The sequence below is a fragment of the Macrobrachium nipponense genome, chromosome 1, assembly GCF_015104395.2.
Source record: "Macrobrachium nipponense isolate FS-2020 chromosome 1, ASM1510439v2, whole genome shotgun sequence".
Classification (NCBI taxonomy): Eukaryota; Metazoa; Arthropoda; class Malacostraca; order Decapoda; family Palaemonidae; genus Macrobrachium; species Macrobrachium nipponense.
Genome location: NC_087200.1, coordinates 14,438,719 through 14,465,405, shown reverse-complemented (window position 1 = coordinate 14,465,405; position 26,687 = coordinate 14,438,719). Strand labels below are relative to the sequence as shown.

The following is a 26,687-nucleotide window of genomic DNA, read 5'->3' as shown; positions in this document are numbered from 1 at the left end:
CCAACAACACAACAACAACACAGCAACCAAGGACCACAACTCAACAACACAATACACAAGGACCACAATCTCACAACTCAACAACACAACAACAAACAAGGAACACAACCACAACTCAACAACACAACAAAAAACAAGGAACTCAGCCACAACTCAACAACTCAGCAAACAACAAGGAACTCAACTACAACTCAACAACAAACAAGGAACACAACCACAACAAAAGACCACTGCACAACCAACCACCAACACAAAAACAACAACACAAAGAGGCAACACACACACCCACTAACAACACCAAGGGATCACAACAGCTCACCAACAACAACCCTCAACAACTCACAACCCCACCAAGAAACCACAACAGCTCCCTAACAACAAGCCTCAACTATAACAACTCACAAATAACTCAACAAAACTCACAAGCACAACAAATCCAACACAGGCACAACAACTCTAAGCAACTAATATCAAACCCAACAACAATCAGCAACAAACCAATAACACACTGCCCAAATGACTTTCAATGCCTTCAACAGACTGCTGCTGACACCACTGACTCTCACAACTTCTGACTAAAGACTGACTAAAAAACAACTCAAAACACAGAACTCTAAACTCCAACAGCACCAGCAGACAACCCAGAACCCACCAACAGCCAATTCAGTTGTTAACTATTCATACAGCAATTACACTCACTCTCTCTCTCTCTCTCTCTCTCTCACACACACACACACACAGACGGTGTCAAATGGAACTCCATAATTCCTCCATAGCATCACCGCACATTCCCTCTTGATCTGACCCACACCTGCATCTCTGCCCACTCACTACTTGACACACACCTGCATCTCCACCCCTACAACTAAATCTTAAGTCTAATGAGCACCTCTATTGTATTCCTTCCTCTCGATCCCTTACTGGCCAGCTTTCTACTACCCTGGATTAGCCAAGAAAGGACAACAATGGCCAACCTCATTAAGAAAGGAAACAGTCAAAACACGGCCACCATTGCCGTCAAGTGGGGTATATATACAAGCTCTGACAGCCCATACTTTCTTACTACTGCTGTAACCTCACTGCTAGATACCCCAGCACCTCTTGCTGGCTAGGTACTACTACCTGACATTGTCCTCCAATGCCCTACTGCTGGAACAGGACTCTGCTCGAAGTCCTTCTTAGACGTACACTTTGATGCTGTCACTCTGAAGGTGGATTTGACACAAACTTGCCTTGTCGCTTAAACACTGATACCATCTTAGACCACAAGCGCCCTCCCCCTATTTCATCACATTCCTCTACAGTGGGGTACTGTGCATGAGGCTGCTTCCATTGAAGTGACCTAACATGGGAGACTGGCTCTAATCTATGTAAGTCTCATTCACAGACCAAGGTAAAGTGATTGGAAGTTGCTTGTCCAGCCTCACCTTTTTTCTTTGCACTTAATTTTTCCACCTGTTCTCCTGTTTCCCATATTTTTTTCCTGTTAGCCTATCTCCAAAGATTTTCATAAATATTGACTGTGGATGTATTAATTTGCTTACATTTGCATTTAGTGCTTGTGCTACTACAATTACGTGCATAGTGTTATAGTGATTTTGTGATTCATCAATGTAAAGATTTTGTGGTGTTTTGCATGTTTTTTTTACTAAAGACTTTTACTCTTTTTATGTTTAAACGTGGTACGGCTACATGGCTACTCTAGTTAGTTGCTTTACCCAAAACTATAAAGTAGAGCCACTCCAATTTTTATATAAAAATTTTACCCCGCCCTGCCCTATAACAATATATATATTATATAATAGTTAATTATATATATACCATAATATATATTATATACATAATAATATTATTAGTATAAATATCATATATAATATAATATATTATATATATTATTAATTAGGTATATTATTATATATTTATATAAATATATAGGTAATATTATATCTATTATAAAAGGGGGAATCCTAGATAACACCAGTAAAAGGGGAACCGCTAACACCATAAGGCCCCATTATAAAGTGACTGTTACTACCATATGAGTGAAAGGATTTGATTCAAATGTTACCACTTGTACTACCGTGGTATTCTTAGCCTCCGAGATTCAAACATTTGCACTGCTAGGTGTGTAGGTGTGTGTGCGTGCGTAAACAAGCTAAAGAGCAATGAAGCCGAACATGCAAAGATGTCGGGGTTTTATTCACATACAAGAGTACGTTCCAGCTTAGTATTTCGTCCTAGATGTATAATATACATTATTCATATTAAATTAATCGAAAGATTGACCTTACCTAAAGCATACGCGACATTAAAAAGGGTTTTGTATTTCCTTCAATAATTACATCAGTATCTTCTCACATTCTACTACCATTACTGACAATATGCAAATTATTTTGCAATTCCGGTCACCTAAAAATTTCTGTTTTTCTACTTCACTGATCTTTAGCCTAGAGTCGACGACGCGTCTCGTCTGCCTAGTCGACGTTCGATTACTATAAATTATATGCACGTATTGACATATGTCATAGATGACATATGTTATAAGTACCTGAAAAGCTGCTGCTGCTGCTGTGTGGACTATCGATACCTATTCCACATCCAGTACTTCGTTATACTCCGTTACATGAGCGGATTTACACTGCTGAACTGTGGACGAACCAGCTGAGCCGCCTCAAATACCGACACGGAAGAACAGAATAGAACAGAATATAGAAACGCAAAGGCCTATGAGGTCATTCAGCGCTGAAACGGAAATTGACGGTAAAGAGGTTTGAAAGGTGTGACAGGAGGAAAACCTCAGAGCATTTGAACTAACCTCCTACGAGACCTACACATAACGATCACCAGCAATATATCAAAATGTCTGCCTGCCTACAATGCGCCCCTCACCTCCATCTTGCATACACAAGACCCTTCCATTCTACAACCTTCTTCCACACACCATCTATCCAGCAATACCTAAGTACTCTTTCTCCTCCTCCTGTCTCATCACACACTTTAAATCATACACTCTTTTTACCAACCTGTCATTCTCCATTATTTCCACAGGACCAAACCACCTGAAAATACTCTAATCCATCTTTTCACTTGTGCTAATCTTTTATCTCGTCTCTGCATCTACCCATTTCTCACCCTTTCAGTTCTTCCTACACTACACATCCTACACAAACGATCTCAACAGTATCAACCTAGTCAATATTTATATTAGTTTGTTTGTATGGTGTTTTTACGCTGCATGGAACCAGTAAGGTTATTCAACAACGGGACCAACGGCTTTACGTGACTTCCGGACCACATCGAGAGTGAACCTCTATCACCAGAAATACACATATCTCACACCTCAGCGGAATGCCCGAGAATCGAACTCGCGGCCACCGAGGTGGCAGGCCAAGACCATACCGATCACGCCACTGAGGTGCTTCATGTTGTTGTTTTTTATTAAGCTGACCTTGTGTCAGCACGGGCTCTTGCTCACAGAGCAGCCCGTAATGGTGCTTTAATATTTATATTCAACATCTACTCTTCACTTCCATAAAGGAGAGTTGGTTCAACAGTCCCTTCGTGTATATTCTTTCCTTGGTTTCATAGTATTCTGCGCACATCGTAATACCTTTACAAACTCTCAATCACTTTTCCGCTACTGCGAATCAATCCATTTCTCGAGTTATTTCCATCCTTCAATCTGTTGATTGACCATCTCAGATACCCAACGTTGCTCCCTCCACAACCGCTGTCGAATTTACACTGAAACCTTCCAATTCTTATACGTACCATATTTATGACTAGTAAAAATGTTCTGTTACAACAGAATTCCATCTAATAAAAGGAGCCCATAAGAACGCCAAAATACAGAGAGAAAATACTATATATATTTCAGAGACGGCTGTTGTCTCTCTCTTCAGGTAAATGAATGAGAAAAGTTACAGAAAAGGTGGTGGTATATTTTATGCACACACACACACACACACACACAGGGCGCAGGATATGTACGCATCCAGATGATACATTTCTTGCCAACGCGTATCTTGACCCATGGTCACATCACATCTCCTGCCTACTATAGTACCCTTTGATGTGTGGATTATATATACACGTGTGTATATATATATACATGTATGTATATATACACACATATATGCGTGTGTGCGTGGAGTCACTCAACCATACACAGCCAAAACTGCTTCGATTTGGTCAGTCAGTATCATTCCCAGTCGAAGACAAGACAGTCTGCGCAGCGGGAAGCGGCGTCGACGGAAGGGAGCTTCCACCGCCACCGGATGTGTGTTTCCGTCTCCCGCCCCCCCACCCCCCCCACCACAGCAATAATAATAATGATAATGAAGACTGAAGCTCCTGTAACGGCGCTTCGCAATAATAATAGTAAGGCTCCCGTGGCGTCGTCGTCGTTCTCTCTCTCTCTTTCTCTCTCGACGCGCACATTCACGGCCACTGACTATTTATTTGTTTTTGTTTTCTGTTTTTCTTTTCTTTTTTTTGTCTCCTTTCTCTTTCGCGCTTTTTGGAAAGGGAATTGTTCTTTTCCTCTTTTCATTTGCTTGTTTTCCAGTTTTTCTCATTTTTTTATTCGGGGCTCAAATGGGGTTTTAACTGCTTTGTGGAATTGACGTTTGGCTAAACCATCTTTCGCTTTTAAAGCCACAATATCTAGGAAGTTTTCCACCATTTATTCTGTATTTACCATCTCCTGTCTTTCTTTATTTTTCTTCTTGTTGCCAGACCATTCGCTTCGAAAGGCTAAACGCTACTGGCAAAGTATGTTGTGTTTTTTTTATTATTATTATTACAGTTTCCACGAGTAAATTATTACTTACGGAAATGACTTCGCTGGACGATTATGGTCACCGCTACGCTTGCTGATATTCATTTTTTTCATTTAGTATGTTTACCGTTTTCTCCTCTCAACTGCTTCTTCAATAAATACCTGATTTTATCATCATTACTTTACATAAAGAGCCGATTAGCTGGTCTGCAGTCAGAGAACGAAGGGATATAACACGAAGAGCCAGCAACTACCCATCTTCAAACAACGTATTTGTAAACATAAGTCAAAAACAAAGTGTTTACGTAGTCAACTTTGTGTAATTCTAGTCAGATTCACAAGTAGGACCGCGCAGGTCATCGAAAGCTTTCTGCTGTGTATATTTCTCAATAAAAAAAAATCAGGCATACTACTATGGATTTACTTTCCCATTACTTTATGTATTATCATTATTATTCCATTTTTGCATTCGTTTCTTTAAATCAATATCTTCCAGTTCGCAATTAAACTGTCGTTTTCAAATTCAACATATGAACTGGAACTAGGATGGAAACATGATATTTTTGCCTATTTCTGCTTTAACAACCAAATCATATGTATATTTTCCATCCATAAATTCTTCCCGTCACTAATTACAGGACATTTTGCTATTCTCAGCCTTATGCGACATATGAAGCATATTTTTTTTAAATGACAACTGTTTTACAATAAAAAAAAAACTGCGACGAAATCTTACATCCTAGTCAACCTATGATAAACTAAGCTTTCCATACATTTTATTTTTATTTTTATTTTTTTTGGCACCAAAGCTTCCCATCAGCTTGTGAGACAACCTCCCAGAAGATATCTAGCAATGCATAACTATATATACCTTAACACTATTTTCTTTGCATTTATTAATACGTCTTTGCCTGTTTATTAATTTCTTTTTAATAAGTGGGATCTCTTCGTGCTGAATTTCCATTTACTTAATGAACACCGTATTCTTTGGAAGCTCGAATTTCAAGTCAATGGCCCCTTTGTTGGGATTGTTCCATGCGAACAGGTTTCGTCTACTGAATATAATAATAATAATAATAATAATAATAATAATAATAATAATAATAATAATAATAATAATAATATAATAATAATAATAATAATAATAAATAATAATAATAATAATAATAATAATATAATAATAATTAATATTAATAATAATAATAATAATAATAATAATCATAATAATAATAATAATAATAATAAAATAATAATAATAATAATAATAATATTAATTATAATTAGGTAGAAGACCCTCTTTCAAGCCTGTTCTATTGAAGGAGATTGGTGATTCAGCTGCATTTATTTTACAGTGCTTTTTTATTCTCACTACAGCTTTTTCAATATTATTTAGGTTGGAGAACAACGCACGCGCCTATTGGATGCATACGAAACGTCAAAGATCGACGAACTTCTATAAAATAAATGAAGCTGAGGCAGCAATATCCTTCAATAGAATAATAATAATAATAATAATAATAATAATAATAATAATAATTATAATAATAATAATAATAATAATAATAATAATAATAATAATAATAATAATAATAATAATAATAATAATAATAGTGATTTAGACGATCCACAAACAACTGCAATCGATGAAAGTGGAAGGTGAAAGTGGAAGTTAGGACACATCAATTTGCAATTCTTCTTTATTTTTTTTTCTCCTGGGGAAGAAAAAGAAGAAAAATGATAATGATGACGGAAGAATGGCGGCAGTTAAGGTGTAAAGCACACTCCTGATTATCATTATTCTTTTATATGTGTGTATGTATATAAACTAAATAATTACTAATATATATATATATATATATATATATTATATTATTAATATATATTATACTAACATACATGCACACATATATATATATATATATATATATGTAGATATATTCGTTTATATTCTTCGAATTTACCTCCTTATAGTGTTTCTCCATCTTAGATGAAAAAAGAATAATTGTTATTGAAATTATAATTATCGTTATTGTCGTCTACTTTCTCATTTCCGCTTCCTTCTTCTGGGGTTTATCGAATGTTTCATATTATTATTATAATATCGTTTATTGAATTTAAACCTCTTATTATATATATATATGAAATTATATATCTATATAGTATTATCATATTTATATAATAATATATATATAATATATATATATATATATATCATATATTGTATGTATATATATTCGTATATCGATACTCCATTATAGTGTTTCTCCATCTTAGTGAAAAGAATATGTTATGAATTATAATTATCGTTATAATCGTCCACTTTCTCATTTCCGCTTACCTTCTACTGTTTATCGAATTTTGACCTCATTTATATATATAGTATATATATATAATATATTTTATAATATATATGTTTTCTTAAATATAATAATATATACCTTATCTTAGTAATAATATCGTTTAATATTTATTCTTTTTTTCGAATTTTAGCCTCCCTTTATAGTTTCTTCTCCATCCTAAGTTGAAAAAATTAATTGTTATTGGATAATTATCGTTATTGTCGTCTACTTTCTCATTTCCGCTTCCTTCTTACTGGTTTATCGGAATTGAAACTCATTTAAATATAATATATATATTATTTATATATATATATATATATATATATATATATATATTATATATATACATATATGTAGTATATATTCGTTTATATTTTTTCGAATTTACCTCCCTTATAGTGTTTCTCCATCTTAGATGAAAAGAATAATTGTTATTGAAATTATAATTATCGTTATTGCCGTCAACTTTCTCGTTTCCGCTTCCTTCTTACTGGTTTATCGAATTGAAACTCATTTTTAGTCAACATCTTGACAAAGAACCTCTAATCTCTCTCTCTCTCTCTCTCCCTCTCTCAAAATATCTTGCAGGAGAATCGTCTTCCTGCCCTGAATAACATTAAAGTATTTTTCTCTTACAAATCATATATTTTTAGTCGCTACTAAAAAGAAAGAAACTTCTTAAATGAAAAACAATATCTTCTCCGGCAGAGGTTTTTCCCAATTTTGATAAAAAGACCGAGAAATTCTGTAGCTTTGGTCGAAGGGAATTTCTGACCCATCACTTTTTTTTCTTTTTTTTTCTTTTTTACTTTTCAAAGTCCGAAGGGAACCATTTTCAGCTGTGAAAAGGAAGACAAATAACTGAAGTTTGTTTGTTTGTTTGTTTTATTTGTATGGTGTTTTTACGCTGCATGGAACCAGTAAGGTTATTCAGCAACGGGACCGACGGTTTTACGTGACTTCCGAACCACGTCGAGAGGGAACTTCTATCACCAGAAATACAAATCTCTGACCCCTCAATGGAATGCGCGAGAATCGATCTCGCGGCCACCGAGATGGCACGCCAACACCATACCGACCACGCCACTGAGGCGCGACAAATAGCTGAAGCATTTCAGTTATATGTGGAAATGCTAAAGCTTTCCTCTTCTGAAAAAACTAATGGAATGATTGAATTTAAATTATGCCGGTAAGAAGCAGCGGATATTCGGGGTAGTCATAAACGAAGCTCCTACGTAAATTTCTATGGAACGAGGCTTGACCCGACCTCCAGCTTATTCGGGGGGCGCGCTAAAATCTGCAGTCAAATAGAGGGCTGTACCATCAACGGAAATTGAAATAAACACGCTACATTTCATCAGAAATAATCTCTCTGTACTGTTTAACATGCATATTATTTATTTTTTACTTTTCGTTCTGATAAATAAATAAAAAATATCGCATCCTAAAATTCCTATATCTTTAACTAATCGTGAAACAGCTTTTTCCAGAACTTTTAAGGCTCTTTCATAGGGCTTTCATTCTATCATGTCTCCTCTCTCTCGCCTCCTCTCCTCGCTCCTCTGCTCTCTTCTCTCTCTCTATCTCTCTCTCTCTCTCTCTCTCTCTCTTCTCTCTCTTCTCTCTATATATATATATATATATATATATATATATATATATATATATATATATATATATATACCAACCCAAATGTATTCGTATTCGATTTACTAGATCACACTGGGAAAAAAAAAAAAAAGCGTACAGCGAACGCATCCATCTACGCATAGCATATCGGTCTGCTAACTTCAGCACACTCAGCGAGTGTTTAGCACAAGCCTCCCTAAGATATAAGAAGTGTAAATACAGTAGTACTTTCATCACTCGGTCAGCGACGCTTGCATAATGCGGTCATGATTCTTCTAGACGTTTCCATCAAGTGATGATGATGTCTTCCCCTGTCAGGAAAGATTCATTACAACATAACGCTGTGGTTTCCCTCGTATAATATGTGGTTAGCTTTGGTATGCATTTGTACATCTGTTATGTATACTTACACTTATGGGGAATATTAACTGGAGTCTCTATGGCTAGTATGTTTAGTATATACTTTTATATCTATATATATATATATATGTGTGTGTGTGTGTGTGTGTGTGTGTGTGTGTGTGTTTGTATGGTGTTTTTACGTTGCATGGAACCAGTGGTTATTCAGCAACGGGACAAACGGCTTTACGTGACTTCCGAACCACGTCGAGAGTGAACTTCTGTCACCAGAAATACACATCTCTTACGCCTCAATCGAATGGCCGAGAATCGAACTCGCGGCCACCGAGATGGTAGGCCAATACCATACCGATCACGCCACTGAGGCACTCTGTGCGTGTGTGTGTGTGTACCGCGCCCACAGCCCCCCTTATGAAACCATCGGTCGGTGAATGCTATACCACTTCACATCTACTCAGTCTACCGCCCTACACCCAAGCAAGTCACCCTACCCCACCCCACCCCCATATCGGTCATCGGTCGTCATGGAAACACGTCGTGGTCATCAACCAGGTAATGGGTGTCCCCCTCGGTGGCCTGGCCGTTGTACTACAGCACAGGTGGGTTTCCTGGGAAATATGGGACCCTTCAATCCAGTTGCTGTGGGAATTGGATCCCGACCGCTAAAATGGACGTACTACATATGTTAGTCTGCTTTTTCGTTTTAATAATTGTTAAGTATTTGTGCAATGTTATTGATAACATTACACATGATAGAGGAACTAGTATTATTATTGTTAGTATTAGCATTAGCTTAAAATCAGCTCAGTAGTCTGGTTAAACTAATTTTATAATAATAATAATAATAATAATAATAATATTATTATTATTATTATTATTATTATTATTATTATTATTATGAAGAGAATGAACCCTAATCATAGGGAACAAGTTCACCACTGGGACCACTAGCTTAAATATTCGATCTTCCAAAGAATACAGTGTTCATTCGAAAGAGATAACAAGAGGTTAACGGCAATACAGAAAGGGGAGATCTCTTATTGAAAAATAAAATATAAACTGGAAAATTTATTTGTAAATGTAATTAAATGATCAAAATGCGAGGAGAATTGTGGTAGGGTATAATGCATTGCTTCTTGGCCTGAACTTTAGCATCTCCAGTGCCGTGACATCCTCAGGGAGACGGTTCCACAGTAATACACATAAAGGTAAAGATAACGATGATTAGAATAACTGACAAAGGTAAAGACAACGGTGTTATCAATTGACATTTAACTGAATGTGTCTTAGAAAAACGAATTATGATGATAAATGTTCCTGAAATCCTCTAGTAACTCATGCTGCCTTACAAATTTTAAAATCACTCTCGTGGTCAGAATGTTGTAAGATGTAGCTGAAGGGGCTGTAAAGTTGATCAGGATAAATTCATTAATAGACAGGACAGCTTCCATTCTGATTCAATTTGCTAATTTATCTGTTATGCAGATAACTTCTCTCTTCTTCCTGTATTTCCCATGACTATAGCTAGGCATTGTTGGGAAAATGACCATAGGATGGATTTTAAAACCACTAGGCTTATATAGTCATAAGAGGGAGGGTAGTAGAAGGAGCACTCATCAGAGAGATTAAAGTTATAGAAGGAAACAAAAGTTTTACCTCAGAAGATTTCATAAGCCGAGCTTTGATATTAAAAGAAGCTAAGATTGACCCTGCTGACCTGGAGATTAGGTTTTCTGCCCAACAGAATTTTGGTGACCACTCCCTTACCATAAGAGTTAAATCCCATTGACCATCAGCTCAGGATATCAGAGCGACAAGAGAGGATTAGCACCTCTCAAGGAAACCACAACAGCCATCACATATATGACAGCTCAACGAGAAGAAGTTCCAGAAGACTGCTGAGCCTTGACCCAGGCTGACAACCTACACATCTCTTGAAAATGGGCCACAGATGGGGTCTGAAAGTACTCGAGTGTGGAGTAAAATTAAATGTAAATACTTAGGAGTAAAGACGTTACACAGTGATTTTGTGGGTTTCTTTTTCAACAACCCGTTACTTCTTTCTAATAAACACATGGCATATTCTTTAGAAGCTTGAATTCCATGCCAGTTCCGTATGAACAGGGTTGATCTTCTGAATAAAATAATAATAATAAAACAATAGTAGGTACATGAAAGTCATATTCAGTATGTTATATGAACCTTTGTAACTCCTGCATAACTCCTACTCCCATACTGGAAGATACAAGACGAGCTCTATGCTGATGGTGACCTCGTCTTGTAATGGAGCAAGAGTTATAGTTCCTGCTGCCCTCCGCCACCACACCCTGTCCCTCTGACATGACAGTCATAGGGTCGTGGAATCTACTAAGCACCGGGCAAGACAAGCTATCTTCAGGTCTGGTATCAACACAAGACATAGCCAACACAATCGGAGCTTGTGAGTCATGCCAGGTATTGCAGCCAACCCAGCAGCAGGAACCATTAGTGAGTGATGACAATCCCACATGGCCCTTTGAGTCTGTTTCAGCAGATTTCTTTATTGTTGCAGGAAAAGTGATATGACTGCCTCTAACACAATCAGGATCTGGATCTTCTGCTGCAACTTCTGGGAAGTTGGTGTCCCTCTCCACCTCAGGACTGATGGAAGACCACGGTTCACCAACAACGATTTCCAGGACTTCATGGACCAATGGGGAGTTCGACATGTGGTGACCTCACCATATTATCCACAATCAAACGGTCATGCCAAGGCCGCTGTTAAGTCAATCAAGCACCTTATTCTGACAACGGTACTCTCTGGTAGCATTGATTGTGAAGAGTTTGATCGAGGCCTCTTAGAACTCCGGAATACTCCCAATTTCACAGGCCGTTCCCCTGCCCAGATCCTGTATGGCCAACCTTTCAGGTCATGCATCCATGCACACCCAGAGTCCTTTAGAAAGGAGTGGCAGGTCAAGACCGAGGACTGTCACCACCAAGCTGCCGCCCCGTGCCAAGCAGGTTAAGATCTGGTACGATCAGCATGTCTGGCCCCTACCCAGGTTGACTATTGGACAGCATGTTCGGATTCAAGACCCGACATCTCTCAGCTGGGACAAGGTTGGAGTAATTATGAGTTTCAGCAGGTCAAGGGACTATAAGATCCGTCTCCCAAGTGGTCATGCACGGTGGCGAAATCGTCACTTCCTTCAGCCAGTGCCACCTCCTAGTGTATCTTTCCAGCTGTGGCCTCTTACTTGGACCAGGAAAAGCAGTCCTCTCTCTGTTCATATTCCCCCATTGTCCCCACGTTGTTCTCAAAGGCTCATAGAGAATAAGTCCACTCAAGAATGTAATACAAGCGTGAAGGGGGAGGGAGGTGTAGGAAGCACATGAAAGACATATTCAGTACATTATAGGAGCCTTTATACATATAGTATATGTTTTACATTCTTTTATATTTCATGTACTTCTATATATCTACCAAATGTAATAAATGTTTGTCATTCTTATATGTTTCATGTATGATATGTAATGACCAAACCTGACCTTCTGGAAGTAATGCATGGCACCGCTCTGTATTCCTTGCTTGCACATAAGTTGCACCTCTGTGAATTTGTTTACTTCACTTAGGTATTAATAAACTACTTTTGATATCTCAGTGTTTCCTTCATCCCTAACAATTACTGGTAAGGATAACACATCGAACACATACAATAATAATAATAATAGAATGGCTGTGTTTAGCGAATTAATTTTATATGACCACTTTCCTATTCTTCTTAGTAATCGCTCTTCTGGCTCAGCAATATTATTTAATGACTGGCCAGTATTCATATTGGTATTTAATAGAAAGGATGCAGGAATCTATTATTTCCATTTTAAAAAAACCAGGGATTCTGGTAGCTAATGTATCAGAGTCTGTGTTTGCAGGGTTCATCAACTGGTATACTGATATACAGGACAGCTGGATGACTGGTCTTATTCAAGCGGGTTTCGTCTCCTGGTATGCTGATATAACTGGTCGTGGCCGGGAGGGGTTCGTCGTCGGGTATTCAGGCTGGTATTTTTTCTAGTTCTGCTGGTACTATGCTTCTTTTGTCTACATGTTTCAACCTCCTCACAGGTCATCATCGGGAGGAATTAGCAGAAGAACTGGAGCAGTGTCTTGACTTCTCATTGGCTGAGCCAGTCATAGGCGGAGCCTAGGATCCTGCGTGTACGGTCTTGCTCTTCTTGAGTGCGAGCGTTCAGGTATTCATGGCATTGGGGGTTGGAATTCCTGGCATCCTCCAGATGTTCCTGACTGGCTGGCATGTTCGTGGGATTATACGTGGTCATCCTCCGGGCGGCGGTGGGGAGGAGAAAAGTTTCTTGTGTGATTTGTGTGATATTCAAGTTTGGCTTCTTCCCAATATGCAGCACTTCCAGGAAGTGTAGCTGGCGGTGGTTGGTTGCCTGATCAATAATTTTGATATTAGGAATAATATAATTCCTTTTAATTATCATGTTGAATAGTTCTTTCTTGGACATGACAGGATATCCTTTTGGAGAAGCGCATGGTGGTCATTCTGGCTAAGCAGCTGAGGAATCGGGAGGACATCATCGTACATAGGGTGGACAAAACTGCTACTTTTGTCCTCATGAAGACCAATGAACACCACCGGAAGATGAACGAAATCCTGGTGGACACCACTAAATTCCTAAGGATCACCAGGAATCCTGTCGATGAAATAAAGTCAAATAGAATCATTGAAGCAGTTAATGGTGCCTCCAACGCCCTTCACCATCCACCTATCATCGGCAATCATGACTTGGGGTTCATCTATGAGAACATGGAAAAACCCACAAACAAGGGAACCCCCTTGCACCCCATTATAAGCCAGACCTGTGCCCTGATGTACCAGTTGGTTAAGAAGCTCAAAGCCATCTTAACTCTGTACATCCCAGACAACTACAGTTTGAAGTCGTCAGCAGAATTTTTGGAATCCCAACGAGCACCATCCCCCCCACAGGATGCATCGCTTCAATGGACGTGGAATCCCTGTTTACCAATGTTCCTGTCGATGAGGCCATACAGATGATATTAGACCAAGTGTACAGGCTCCAGCACTCCGCCCTTGAACATCCTGGAGCACACCAATCAATCCCTATTAGGAATGTGCACCAAGAAGGGGCCCCTTCTCCAACCACATGTATACCCAGATAGATGGGGTGGTGATGGGTTCTCCCCTCAGAGTCCTCTTCACCGATTTCTACATGGGCAACGTCAAGTAGAGGGCATTCCAGAATTTTAACAAGCCAAGGATGTATGTGCACTACATTGATGACACCTTTGTCAGCACCCACTTCACAGAAGAAATTGAGCAGAAACGCCTTTCATGCCCACAGTTGCCTAAAGTTCACCACTGAACACTGCCAATACCACCGCCTCCCCTTAATTAACATCTTTGATGAACAGTTTAGCACGAAGGTTCACGTATAAGAAGCCTACGAACCTGGGTATGTGTGTGAATGGAGAGACCAAGTGTCCTGTGAGGTATTAGCGCTCCACCACCAGCACCTACGTCAGGAGGGCCCTCTCCCACTGCTCCTGGAATGATATACACAGCGAGCTAGAACGCATTGCCCAGGTCCTTGTAGACGACAGACACTTCAATCATGCCGTTAAGAAGAATGTTGAGGAATGTTATCACCAAAGCCCATCAAGATCTTCTACAAAGGGCACTTCCGCTCATAATAGAAGGAAGATGAAGAAGCCCTCGGGAATGTCATCAGGGGAAAATTCAGCCCCACCGATCACAATAAGATTAATCTTGGTATCTTCTACAAAAACTACAACTACACATGCCCAGTCTGAGGATGCCTTGGCAAATATGTCAGAATGACCACCACGTGCTTCTCCAAAAGGATTTCATGTCACGCCCAAGAAGGAGCTATTCATGATCACACCAGGATTGCCCATAAAAGGACAATTAAAAGGAACGATATTATTCCTGATGTCGAAATTATTGACCAGGCCACCGACCACCGCCACCTACACCTGGAAGCACTGCATATTGGGAAGGAGAAGCAAACTTGAACATTACACAAGAAACTTTTCTCCCCACTGCCGCCCAGAGGATGGCAGCAATTAACCCCACAAATGTGCCAGCCAATCGAGAACGTCTGCAGGATGCCAGGAATTCCAGTACCCAACCCCATGAACACCTGAACACAACACCCTTATGAACATGTTGGCCACTCATGGGCATGAGTGCAGGGGCAGTGAGGTGTATTATCAACCATGCCCCCAGTTCCTGTCCTTCGCTAGCGTCAGTATCACCATCACCACACTCATTTGACAACTTCACAGTTGGAGCCATTTGCTGCCTAATTCAAAATTAGTTTGAAGAGAAGGAACGTTTTACGGTTGGCTCCTTAACTAAGGACCTCAACATAGCCAGCATTATCTCAACAGGTTACAGCATCAAGTTCAATACTGCGGCTCATTCATGCATGGGATTTTGCTACAAGACTACACAACATAAAATGTACATAAAGAAGGAATCCCTTGATGTCATGTGTCAGTGAATCACTGCTCTTTGAGATCATGATGCCACCAAGAAGCGGGGAGGCTGGTGGTATATGTGGACGAAACATGGTTTACCACTAGGATATCACACAAGAGGGAATGGGCTGACACAACGTAGACTGCCACCAGTGCCATTTAGAGCTGTCAGGTGCCCTCTGGAGATGATGAGCATTTCATGGTGGTTGCAGCTGGCACAAACGATGGTTTCATTGCAGGCTCATACCTGTGCTACCCAGCCAAGACCACTCAGGGCAACTACCATGGAGAGAGGAATGCCAAGTTGTTTCAGCAGTGGCTAACGACACAGCTTCTGCCGTCCCTCCCCGAGCCATCAGTACTTGTGCTAGCACACTGATGGGGGAGAGTCAATAACCTACATCAGGGACTAAAATGAAAGATCTCATAAGGTGGTTACAATACAGCATATATTGACAGAGTGCCAATTCTATAAAGGACACTGTAATAGATGGTTTAGTTATATAAACTTTGCTGCATTAAATATTAAGACTTTACTGGAATAATCAAATAAATTTGACTTCAAAATGATCCTGGGATTTTTTATGGACATTGGAGTACAAAATAAACTGTAAGAAGTCAAGGAACAGATCTGAAATGAAACATTTTATTGTACTTATATTCTTTAAAATACATAACATTATATAGTCTTTCTTTAGGATATTAATGTTTTATTATCTTAATCTCATCATATGGCTGGAGCTTCACAGGATATCCCTACCACCTGCTGCCACATGCCCTGAGTTACTACTCATTTGTCAACAAAGTCGGCCAGAATGAAGGTATGAAGTGGATAACACCATCCGTGAGTGGGGCCATGAGGTTGTGCACTGGCCATCTGCCCACTTCGAGCTCAGTGCAATTGAACAGGTGTGGGGATGTACGAAGCGGTAAGTGCATTCCTCCCTCCGTCGATCCACTGCACAAACCTGCAGGCCAGGTTGCAAGAAGCCATGCATTCCGCCACCCCAGAAGTGTGGACAGGAGCTGTTAGATAATCCCATTATTTTGAGAAGTACTGGGAGTACGACAATATCCATGGGAGCATAAAACCAGTCACCATTGACACTGCTAATTAGGATGAGAACTGGGATGATGACCTCTTCCTTGAGAGTGACGATGAAGATATTTTATAAATAAATTATGGTTCCTACACAATAAACAAACCCTTAGTCCTTTACATTATGAACCACTTATGGCAAAGCTGGAACATGGCCATTAAAACTCTTGAACAAGGTGTTTAGGCAGTAACTACCGTCCGGTAAGCGGGGAGACCTGCCTGCCCAGATGTAAACATTCTAGTTTCCTTTTGGTCATCATGCAATGCAGATGTGTTGTCATGAGCTCTTGCCTGACTGTCGTTAAACTAGCTTTTCCCAGTAGGATCTTTAATTTTATTATTTCTATATTTTGTTTGATATATATTAATATACAAAGCCACAATCTGCGATAGCCTTGCAGGCAACCTTCTCCGAGTGTTTCAAGGTTGGTGACCATGGGCGTAACATTCGCCCCATCACATCCACACACCCTTTGATTATAAGGTCACGACAGTATATTTGTTATGATTTCGAGATGTTGCTCTTGCCACTTGCACTGTGGGAGTTTGAAGGGAGGAAAACTTCAGAGCCCTCACCCTCAGTTTTTCTCTCCCAGTATTCTTTCCTTATGGCGTTTTCTCCTTCAGGAGGGTTTCTCCTCCACCCTCTTCGCTCGCTATTCAGGCGAGGAGGAGAGGGTGGTGTTGGCGATTAGGTGACTCATTCTCAGGGGTCTCCTCTCGCTTAATTATCTTTTCTATTTTCTTCAAGTTGACAGTAAGAAGTTGTAGGGCACAGCAGTCAATGGTTGTATATCTCACTGTGTTGGTTATCCTAACCTTTGTGAGTGTACCTGTGCTAATTTTAGTATGCTGTGGCACTGCTTCTTGTGTGTGTGTGTGTGCATGTGTGTGTGTGTGTGTGTAGTTCCCCTGCTGTGCCTTCTGTTAGATTGCTAATGTTGCCCTGACGACCAGTCACTGGGCAGCTTCTGCTGTGCCTCTGGCCCAGCTACCCTGTGACTCCTGCCACTGCTATTGACATTTCCTAATCACATCCTGTAGAAGAAGCCCTGTGGAAGAAACCTCATCCACCACTGCCCTTCCCTTCCTTTTCTGAGGCTCCAGGAGATTCCGGGAAACCGGATAGGGCCCCTTTGGCCAAAGAAGTGGAAGGCTGCTTCTCCCCCACCTAAGAAGTTCATCTGCAGGTTTTCTAAGGGGCTGCCTCCTCCCGAGGAGACAGTGGGATCTCTTGTCAGATCTTCCCAACCTTAGGGCTCAGGAACTGATTCATATACCCCTGGGTTTGTGTTTTGGGGGCTGTGGGAGTACAAGCTTCAGTTTGCATTCTTGTCACCAGTTCTATGCGTTCTACCTCTAGACTGGTGCTGTGTTGGGCGTTCGTTCACGAGTCCCTCCAAGTGCTCGTATTCCTAAAGAACCGCGACCATCCCGAGCTGTTGACGGAGAGACCTCTCACCATCCCAGTTTGGGCACAGGATAAAAGGGCGAGGCTTTCATGTGTTTTGTCTCTTCCTGCCAGCACCACTGCTAGCATTCGCCGAGTGCTCGCCAGTGCTCGGCAGGTTCCCACCTAGTGTCTCGAGTCTGAGGATTCAAACACCTGGAGGAACTTCCCTTTGAAATTTCTACAGGTAGGAAGAGCCAATGAGAGGCAGTGGTTCTCTCACTGGCTCTTTCCACCCCTGGAGCGGCGTCTAAATTGCATTCTCTTATGGAGTCTCGTGTTTTGGGGCCCTCGAGTGCATGATCTATTTAAAGTCGCGCTCTCGATCCAGTTCTTAGAAGTCAGTATCTCAGACTGGTTCTATGCCTGTTCCTTCTTGATTTCTTCAGAAGTCGAGTGGGGACGTTCCCGATGATCGTCCTTGAATTCCTTAAATTTCAGGTGCTCACCAAGTGCTTGGAGTCTTTGGAATTACATTATCAGGGCCATAAACCTGCCCAATACCAAAGCCACATTTCCTCAGCCCCCATCACATTATGATATGAAATCATCACGAACCATACAATCCTTGTCAGCATCAGCAATAAGAACACAAAATAAACACCTGGGCCATACACTTGCCCAACATCATAAATAATGATTTAAATAAACATTGAGGAATACAGCTGCTCATCAACATCAACAATAAACATGGAAACAATCACAGACCAACAGCAATAAACAATCAATAATTTTTTAGATTATGAATATATATTATATATGTATATACATATATATATAATAATAATATATATATATATATATATATTATATATATATATATGAATAATCTTTTTTGACTGTAATGCAACAGTACAATATGAAGATGAAAGACCCATAAAACACTATTTGAACGTTGCAGGTGTTGAAGAACATCCGACCACCGGACGAGTCGCCAGACGGGAGTTAATGAGGCCAGAAGACACAAGGGAATACTACTAGTTTAATTCCCATCCTTCCTGGGTCACCAATAAGAGCCTTACTGCCACACCTACATAGGCTTTGTAGTATATATATATATATGCTCTTGTAAGACATCCCATGTCTACATTTTACCGGTGATCAGGAGCACAGAAGGAAGTGTTAGAAATATATGGTTGCAACGTTTAAATAGCGTTTTATGGGCCTTTTATCTTCAATATATATAAAACATAGTGTATAAATGTACTATACATATATATAGTATATATAATATATATTATATATATAGATATATTTATATATATATATATATATATCTAAAAAAGCAGGTACTTGGCAGTTTGTAAAAACTGGAACGAATATTCAAATCGGGGAGGAGGAGACATATCCCCGAACCCTTTAATTAAGATGTTTATCAAAAACATAAGGCACGACGTTTCATGACTGTACTGTTTTTTTCATCTGTCCATCCGCCTGTGGTGTTTTTGTATGGTAACACTGCGTCCCTCCCCGGGCTTTAGATAGTTACGCTAATTGTAAGTTTTAGTTAATAAAAAAGGATCTGGGTGTACATTTGTAACTGAAAAGTGTTTTAATAATTTACTGTATTGCGGAATTACACCGTTAATATTCGAAATAGGATATTATTATAATCGTTGAATGTAAGCTGAATGTAACTATCTAAAGCCCGGGACGCAGTGTTACCATACAAAAACACCACAGGCGGATGGACATAGATAAAAAAAAAAAAAAAAAAAAAAAACAGAGTACAGCGTCTCATTCTCGAGCTAAAATGGAACCAACAGAAAATTATTACGTGTTAACTGATTAAAAAAAAAAAAAAAAAAAAAAAAAAACAAAAAAAAAAAAAAAAGTTATAAAAGTTACAAAATTCTCCATGACGCTAAAAGAAAGGGAACAAACCTTCTGAAAGGGAGAATGGAACAGAATGATTATAGTATATGGGAGCACAACCAGACCAACAGACCTCACGAGACGTACACAGGTACCGAAGAGTCTGGGTGCTTATTAAGTGGTGAACTGTCCCTTATTATAAATAATGACTAAAATTGTCAACATGTGGTGGGTTCGGCGCCCTGCCTAGAATTTAACAAAATTTGTACAGGATACCGTTTTCACTTTTTTTTTTTTTTTGCATAGTCTCGGATATTACAAAACTCATGACCATTTAACTTGCCACCAGTTCGATAACTGACGCCCCTGTAACGATCAATTTACATGTGACACCTGAGGTCATCAAGGGACTTATGAGAATGAACGCCATTATTGGAATGCAAGAAAGAAATGCAAGTTAATCAAACTTTTCATGTTTAGCAAAAACAACTTTGAGGTCAGGCGCATCAAATATCAGTATAATCATCCCTGTTCTATATTGACTCACTTTAAATTGGTTGCATACAGTGGCTTTTTCTTAACCATTCAAGACAAACATGAGGAAAGTGGTTTTCTTCCTGGATCGCTAAATTAATTTAGTTACCCACATTACCGTTCCTTTTCTTCTTCTTCTTTTGTATAAATGTAAGATACGTTTGTCTTTCTATTATTTGCACATGTTCTCCAGCTTATAACTGCTTCCACTCTGGGGTGAAAATGCTTATTTAAAAGACATATGAATTATGGGAACAAAATGAAATGAACAATGGCTAATGTATGTTAGTTACCCATCCTTTTTAGGGAAATATATCACGAAAGAAAACCAGCTTTAGTTCCGTTTTCTTCGATATGTCCAGCTTTAGGGTATACTATAATCTCATCTCAAAGTTATATAGATCTACCTATAATTTTACTTAAAACCTAATAACCATTATTTGACACTGAACATTTTATGTTGTGATCTTCAATCTCTTGAAACAGGATTAGCACGATAATCATGCTCAAATCTAATCGTAAATTTACCATTACCGATATATTTACCGTCGTTTGTTAACGTTTAACCACTCATTCCAACGGTGTCGGAGAGTGGTGCTGTTTTAGGATATCAAACTTTACAGCGAATGAAACGAACGTCGGAAATGTTCAATTAAAGCACACGTTATAACGTATTCGTCTGCTACTGTAGGACATGCATTAACAATACATCGTGTATTGGTTAATAAACAAAGCGGTATATATTCTAATGAATCTTAAAATGGGCCCATTTTCTATTGCGTTACTGCCAGTTAAGAGCAACGCGTTGGAGGCGGCTCGAGTGGAGGGGGGTCGTTCGATTTACCTGGAAGACACATGCTGATGCGAAGGGGGAAATTCCAATTGCCGCCCCGCGTCTTGTAGCATAACAAACACTCCCCTCTCCCGCAATCCATCCTCTTAGGTGGTCATTGGACAATTCCTCCTACTAGACCTAAGGAACCAATTCGCGTCCAGATGTACAGACGGGAAGCGTCCTACGACTTTGGGGATGTAATGGGGGATATTAGTTGTTACCATAGGCTCCGTACATGTCCGTTATAGTACACAGTGCTTCTTCGTTCCTCATCCATGATATGTTCATGTGATCTAAGGACTTAGGGGGCCCTAGCTGCTAACCTTCCTTCAGAATGGCTGACTGCTTATCTTTCCTCATACTTGAAAGGAAGCGTTATCTCAGCGGTCACGTCAAAGGTGTTTTTGAGACGTTCTGGCAGATTTACTTAATGGACCTTGGATGAAATTACTTTACCCTTATTTTCCTTCAGAACACCTAACCTTACAGCAACTGAATATCTTTTTTTATGATTTCAGTCATGTCTTCATAACCCTGATATTACTTCCTCTTCAAGAGCCGGTGACCCATTTTCAATACAGTCTGCCAGGAGTGTGTAAGTGTATATGTTACATTCGTCCCGGGTACGTTTCCTTAAACAACAAGCAAACTGTTTAACTACTGACTGATGAAAAATTACCTTACGAATCCTTGACCTCTGGACAATGACTTAATTCCAGAGACTGTTTATGGATAAACGTTTCATTATTGCTAGTTTTATTAAGACATCGGCGTGACCCTTACTAAAGTCCAGGATTAATGGTGTACTCTATCAATCCTGGTAAAGTCTGTTGCTCCAAGATCCACACTTTTTTATCAGTGAAAATCAAAAAAAGGTATTGCGTGTAAAGCAGCATTTGGCTCCAAATGAGTTTGCATATTACTACAGTCGCGGTACTTTACTTTTGTTTCCATTTTAAATGACACCTGTATATACCTGTATATACATTAGGGAATACAATATACGTATAATTTAGGCCAAAGGTATAACAGGAGGAAAAACTCGCAGTTGCACTATGAAACAATCGTTAGAAGATGGAAATTAGGCTGGAGGAAAAGAATATGAAACGGAGGTACTACAGTAAATGGTATGAAATCCGTTTGTAACTTGGGGCTAAGCGACGCTGCCAAGAAACTTATGTAATGCCTACAATGCACCGCGTGAAATGCACTGAAAGGCATTCTCGCCCCCACTATGGGGGTCCACAAATTATATAAGCGTCTGAAAATTTTGACAATTGTATGCGATCCCAAGAAATTTTTACTTGCTTACTTAAAAAAAAAAAAAAAAAAAAAAAAAAAAAGACGAGCACTTTCTGCTGAATTATATCCAATATAGGAAGACAGATGGAAATTATTGATTTTATCACTGGTTACATAGATTTTATAGTAAATCGGAACCTGAACAATATTCCTAAAAGCTGTCTTTGGCGATATGGTTAGTTTACAAGTGTAATAAGAGAAAATTTAGCATATGGAAATCGGGCGCATGCGCATATCCAACCTCCCTAAATACGCCACTTTTGGAAATACACTAATGAAAGAAATTTTGCGTTAATATATAAAAATAACTACATTATAAAAAAATAAAGCAGGGCGTTTAATGAATTTCTAAACAGAATTTTAAAAAGTTACTTGACTGACTGAAATCTAACACATACCTTTTTACTACGTATGGAATGGACACATGAGAGTTTGTGTTTAATGGTGCAGTTTTTTATTTCATTTTAATTTATTCTGTATCATACTGAATAGCCTTGTTGGTCCCAGTTCTTGGCCTAAGGGCTACACCTGGTTAAACTACATTTATAATAATAATACCTTAAGTAGATTCACATTCCCGTGCATCTGATGTCGAGGCCAGTCCCTTACGACGCTCCTGATTGGCTGTTGATAAGCCAATTACAGGGCTGGAAACTCTGAGTCTCTCTCGAGAGTTCACATAGGCAGGATGTATGTTCCACCTCTCCTGAGGGACACTTTTGAAAGACGTATCCCTCAGGAGGTGGAACATACATCCTGCCTATGTGAACTTTCTCGAGAGAGACTGAGTTTCCAAACACGGGGCTGGAAACTTTCAGTCTCTCTCGAGAGAGTTCACATAAGCAGGATGTATGTTCCACCTCCTGAGGGATACGTCTTTCAAGTGTCCCTCAGGAGAGGTGGGACATACATCCTGCCTATGTGAACTCTCGAGAGAGAGACTGAGAGTTTCCAGCCCTGTAATTGAGCGTCGTAAGGGACTGGCCTTGACATCAGATGCACGGGGGATGTGAATCTGCTATAGTATGATATGCATTTTTTCTTCTTGGCTTGACCTGTAATAATTCCACTCCAAAGATGAACCTCTAATTAAAGCAGGTCACCAACGGCCCACTTCAATTTGGCTTAGATGACACAATGGGATGGAATATGGAATTCAGGCTAATGGCCATGCGTTGGGAACTATGAGGCCATTCAGTGCTGAAAGGGAAGCTGAGAGTAGAAAGGTCTGAAAGGTGTAATAGAGCAGTTGCTCTATGAAGAACCCACTGTCAGGAGAGGATAGAAAGTAAGAAGGAAGAAAGAGAATACGAACGGAAACACATTGAAAAGAATCAAAGGGGTTGCTGCTAGGGGTCGAAAGGACGCTGCAAAGAACTTTAAGTCATGCGAACAGTGCGCCGCGTGGGGTACACTGATGGCACTACCTCCAGCAGGATTGGCTGAAGGCGATCGAAAGCTCGCATTTATAATCATTTTCTGTATCCTTGTATCCTGGTAAATACATTATTTTCTGTATTCTGGTAAATACATTATTTTCTGTATTCTGGTAAATACATCATTTTCTGTATTCTGGTAAATACATCATTTTCTGTATTCTGGTAAATACATCTGTTATGGTATTCTGGTACATCATTTTCTGTATTCTGGTAAATACATCATTTTCTGTATTCTGGTAAATACATCATTTTCTGTATTCTGGTAAATACATCATTTTCTGTATTCTGGTAAATACATCATTTTCTGTATTCTGGTAAATACAGTCTTAATCATACATAACTGTGGATTTTTACTTATTGAAACGCTTTCTTCGCAAGGGAATGATTTTATTTCTTCAAGTGTAGCTACCACTCTCTGTCTGACCTCCCTCCAGCCAACCCGCTGCCACCCCAGACCCCCAAACTTCTTTTCTTTGAATCCAGTGGGCCATGTCTTGAAAACACTGGGCCTCCTTTTCACATAACATTAACATGAAACAACTACTACTATGTCAAAAGGGACCTTCTCGAAAGAAAGATTTCAGCCACAAATATTCCTTCTTGTTTTGATTCGTTCAACTCCCACTTTTACCTTCAACATGAACAATTCACCGCTAATCATTCACTCCTACCGCAAAGTAACAATTTTCCATATCTTATGCTATCCTTAAGGCGGAGGTGTAAATGTATAAGTATATCTACACTTAGATTCACCTGTAATCCAAAAGAACTTGTCATTCCTGTATTAAATTCAGAGTTGCATATCATAATTCTTGGGTTTATAAAAACGCACTTCGACATTGGCACTTGATTATCACGTTGGCACTTGATTTTCGTATTGGCACCTCATGTTTTCTATACTGGCACTTTTGCACTGAACCGTCTCATCACGTCCCCGACGGCACTTCGAATATATTATATCTATTTTCACGATCTCTATATCTATAATGCGAGAGCAATGTTCTCCACCAGTGTCCTCTGTCGGGTATGTGGACCCAAGCGATGACCTTCCCAAAATCACTCTCCGTGATCTCGTCCTTTTTCAGAAACTCCTTGAAGTGTTCGAAGTGTCCTATGCCCGCTCTCTTCGCCAGGACGCCGGTGACGTAGGCGTCGTCCACCCACAGGAAGGGCGCTTGGCGAGATGCGGTCAGAAGCCTGTGGATGAGGCGAGTGGCCAGGATCCACACGGCGCCGGAGCAGTATGGCGGGTAGGCCTTCCAGGGGAACTGGCCAAGGCTGACGCGCCATCTGCCGGAGCGTCTCACCTCCGACCCCTTCCAGTTAAAGCAGAAGAAGCTGTCGTCGGTGTCGACCACCTTCAGGAACCTGTTTAACAGGAAGAGGTCCAAGAGGACATCGTCGTCGGCGTGTAGCGTCCACGGGACGTGAGGACAGTAGACGGATACCCACCTCAGAGATGCCAGGGCTTTGTAACTCAGCGTGTGGTAGCTGTCGTCATATTCTCCCTGCAAAAGAAATAGGTTTAACCTCTTTGCGTACTTCACGGCATACATTTTGTGGGTATAAATTGTCAGATTAAAAACATCAAAAGTGCCTAGGTTTTGAATATGAGTGGGTGAGTTGATTTAAGGAGAGAGAATCGAATATTGGAAGGACCTTCTTACACCCTCCATCAAGTCTCATACAGGCGTCGACGCCCACCATCTCACGTGGGTTTCTTAGTTCGCCTTTGGTGTGGACAGTAGCCGAGAGATGAACCCGTGGTCGAAGCGGGGCAGCACAGGGTCTTACGAGCACGAGCATGCAGGGAGTCAACCCAGATATGGGGAAATCCTGATGGTAATCCTAATGGTATTAGTAATCCTGTGCGTTCGCTTCAATGAAGCCGCTGATCTCATCAAGTATCTCGTGCTCTTAGCGGAACTCGACGACGATAGGATTTGTGGGTCGGTGGTCTGAGTCATGACGACGTCTTACTTAGCATGCAAAAGGATTCTACAATTGGTAAACGATGGGTGTTCCTCGATTGTGCCAAAGATTGCGGTACCATTCTCCATCAGGCGCTTTACTAGATCGCTGCTGTGTTTCTAAAGTGATCATACATTGCGTCATTTTGTAGATAGACAGGTGTGACGGCAGCTGAGTGAGGTATATATGATGAATTCTCTGACGTAATAATGTCAGGTGATTTTATAATGAACTCTTTCACTCGTTGATATAATCCTCTTTTTTTCCATGATCATTTCACAGACCTTGTGGTTGGCAGACATGGCTTTGCCGTAGAATACTTGATCGACATTACCTTTGTTCCTTCAGGTGGGTGAGTGACCTCTTTAACAATCACATTCGTAATTTTCTTGGCTATGAATGAAGAACTCACAGGGTTTTGTAATCATGTAGCCAAAATATCAATAACTAAATACCCAAGGGATACGGTCACGTCATTTCAAATGTAGCTGGATACCTGTTACTGCATTAACTTGAATATAAAGATGAACATTTATACATAATACTACATAAACTAAATCTATGTAATTGGACCCTACAATAGTCATCAGCCAATGAATAGG

General features: G+C 39.8%; 1 protein-coding gene across 7 annotated transcripts in view; it reads right to left on the bottom strand.

Annotated features, from left to right (window-relative positions):
• LOC135219144 (beta-1,3-galactosyltransferase 5-like) overlaps nt 1-26,687 on the bottom strand; it is a 74,263-nt gene that overhangs the window by 23,613 nt on the left and 23,963 nt on the right. For 6 of the 7 annotated variants that reach the window (XM_064255654.1, XM_064255656.1, XM_064255653.1 and 3 more), the window contains exon 4: nt 24,835-25,622. The exons of the other annotated variant lie outside the window; for it this stretch is intronic. In XM_064255654.1, coding sequence (XP_064111724.1) covers nt 25,041-25,622 — 582 coding nt within the window. In that variant the 3' untranslated portion in view covers nt 24,835-25,040. Of the gene's footprint in view, nt 1-24,834; nt 25,623-26,687 lie in introns of those variants that run through there. 7 annotated transcript variants of the gene reach the window in all.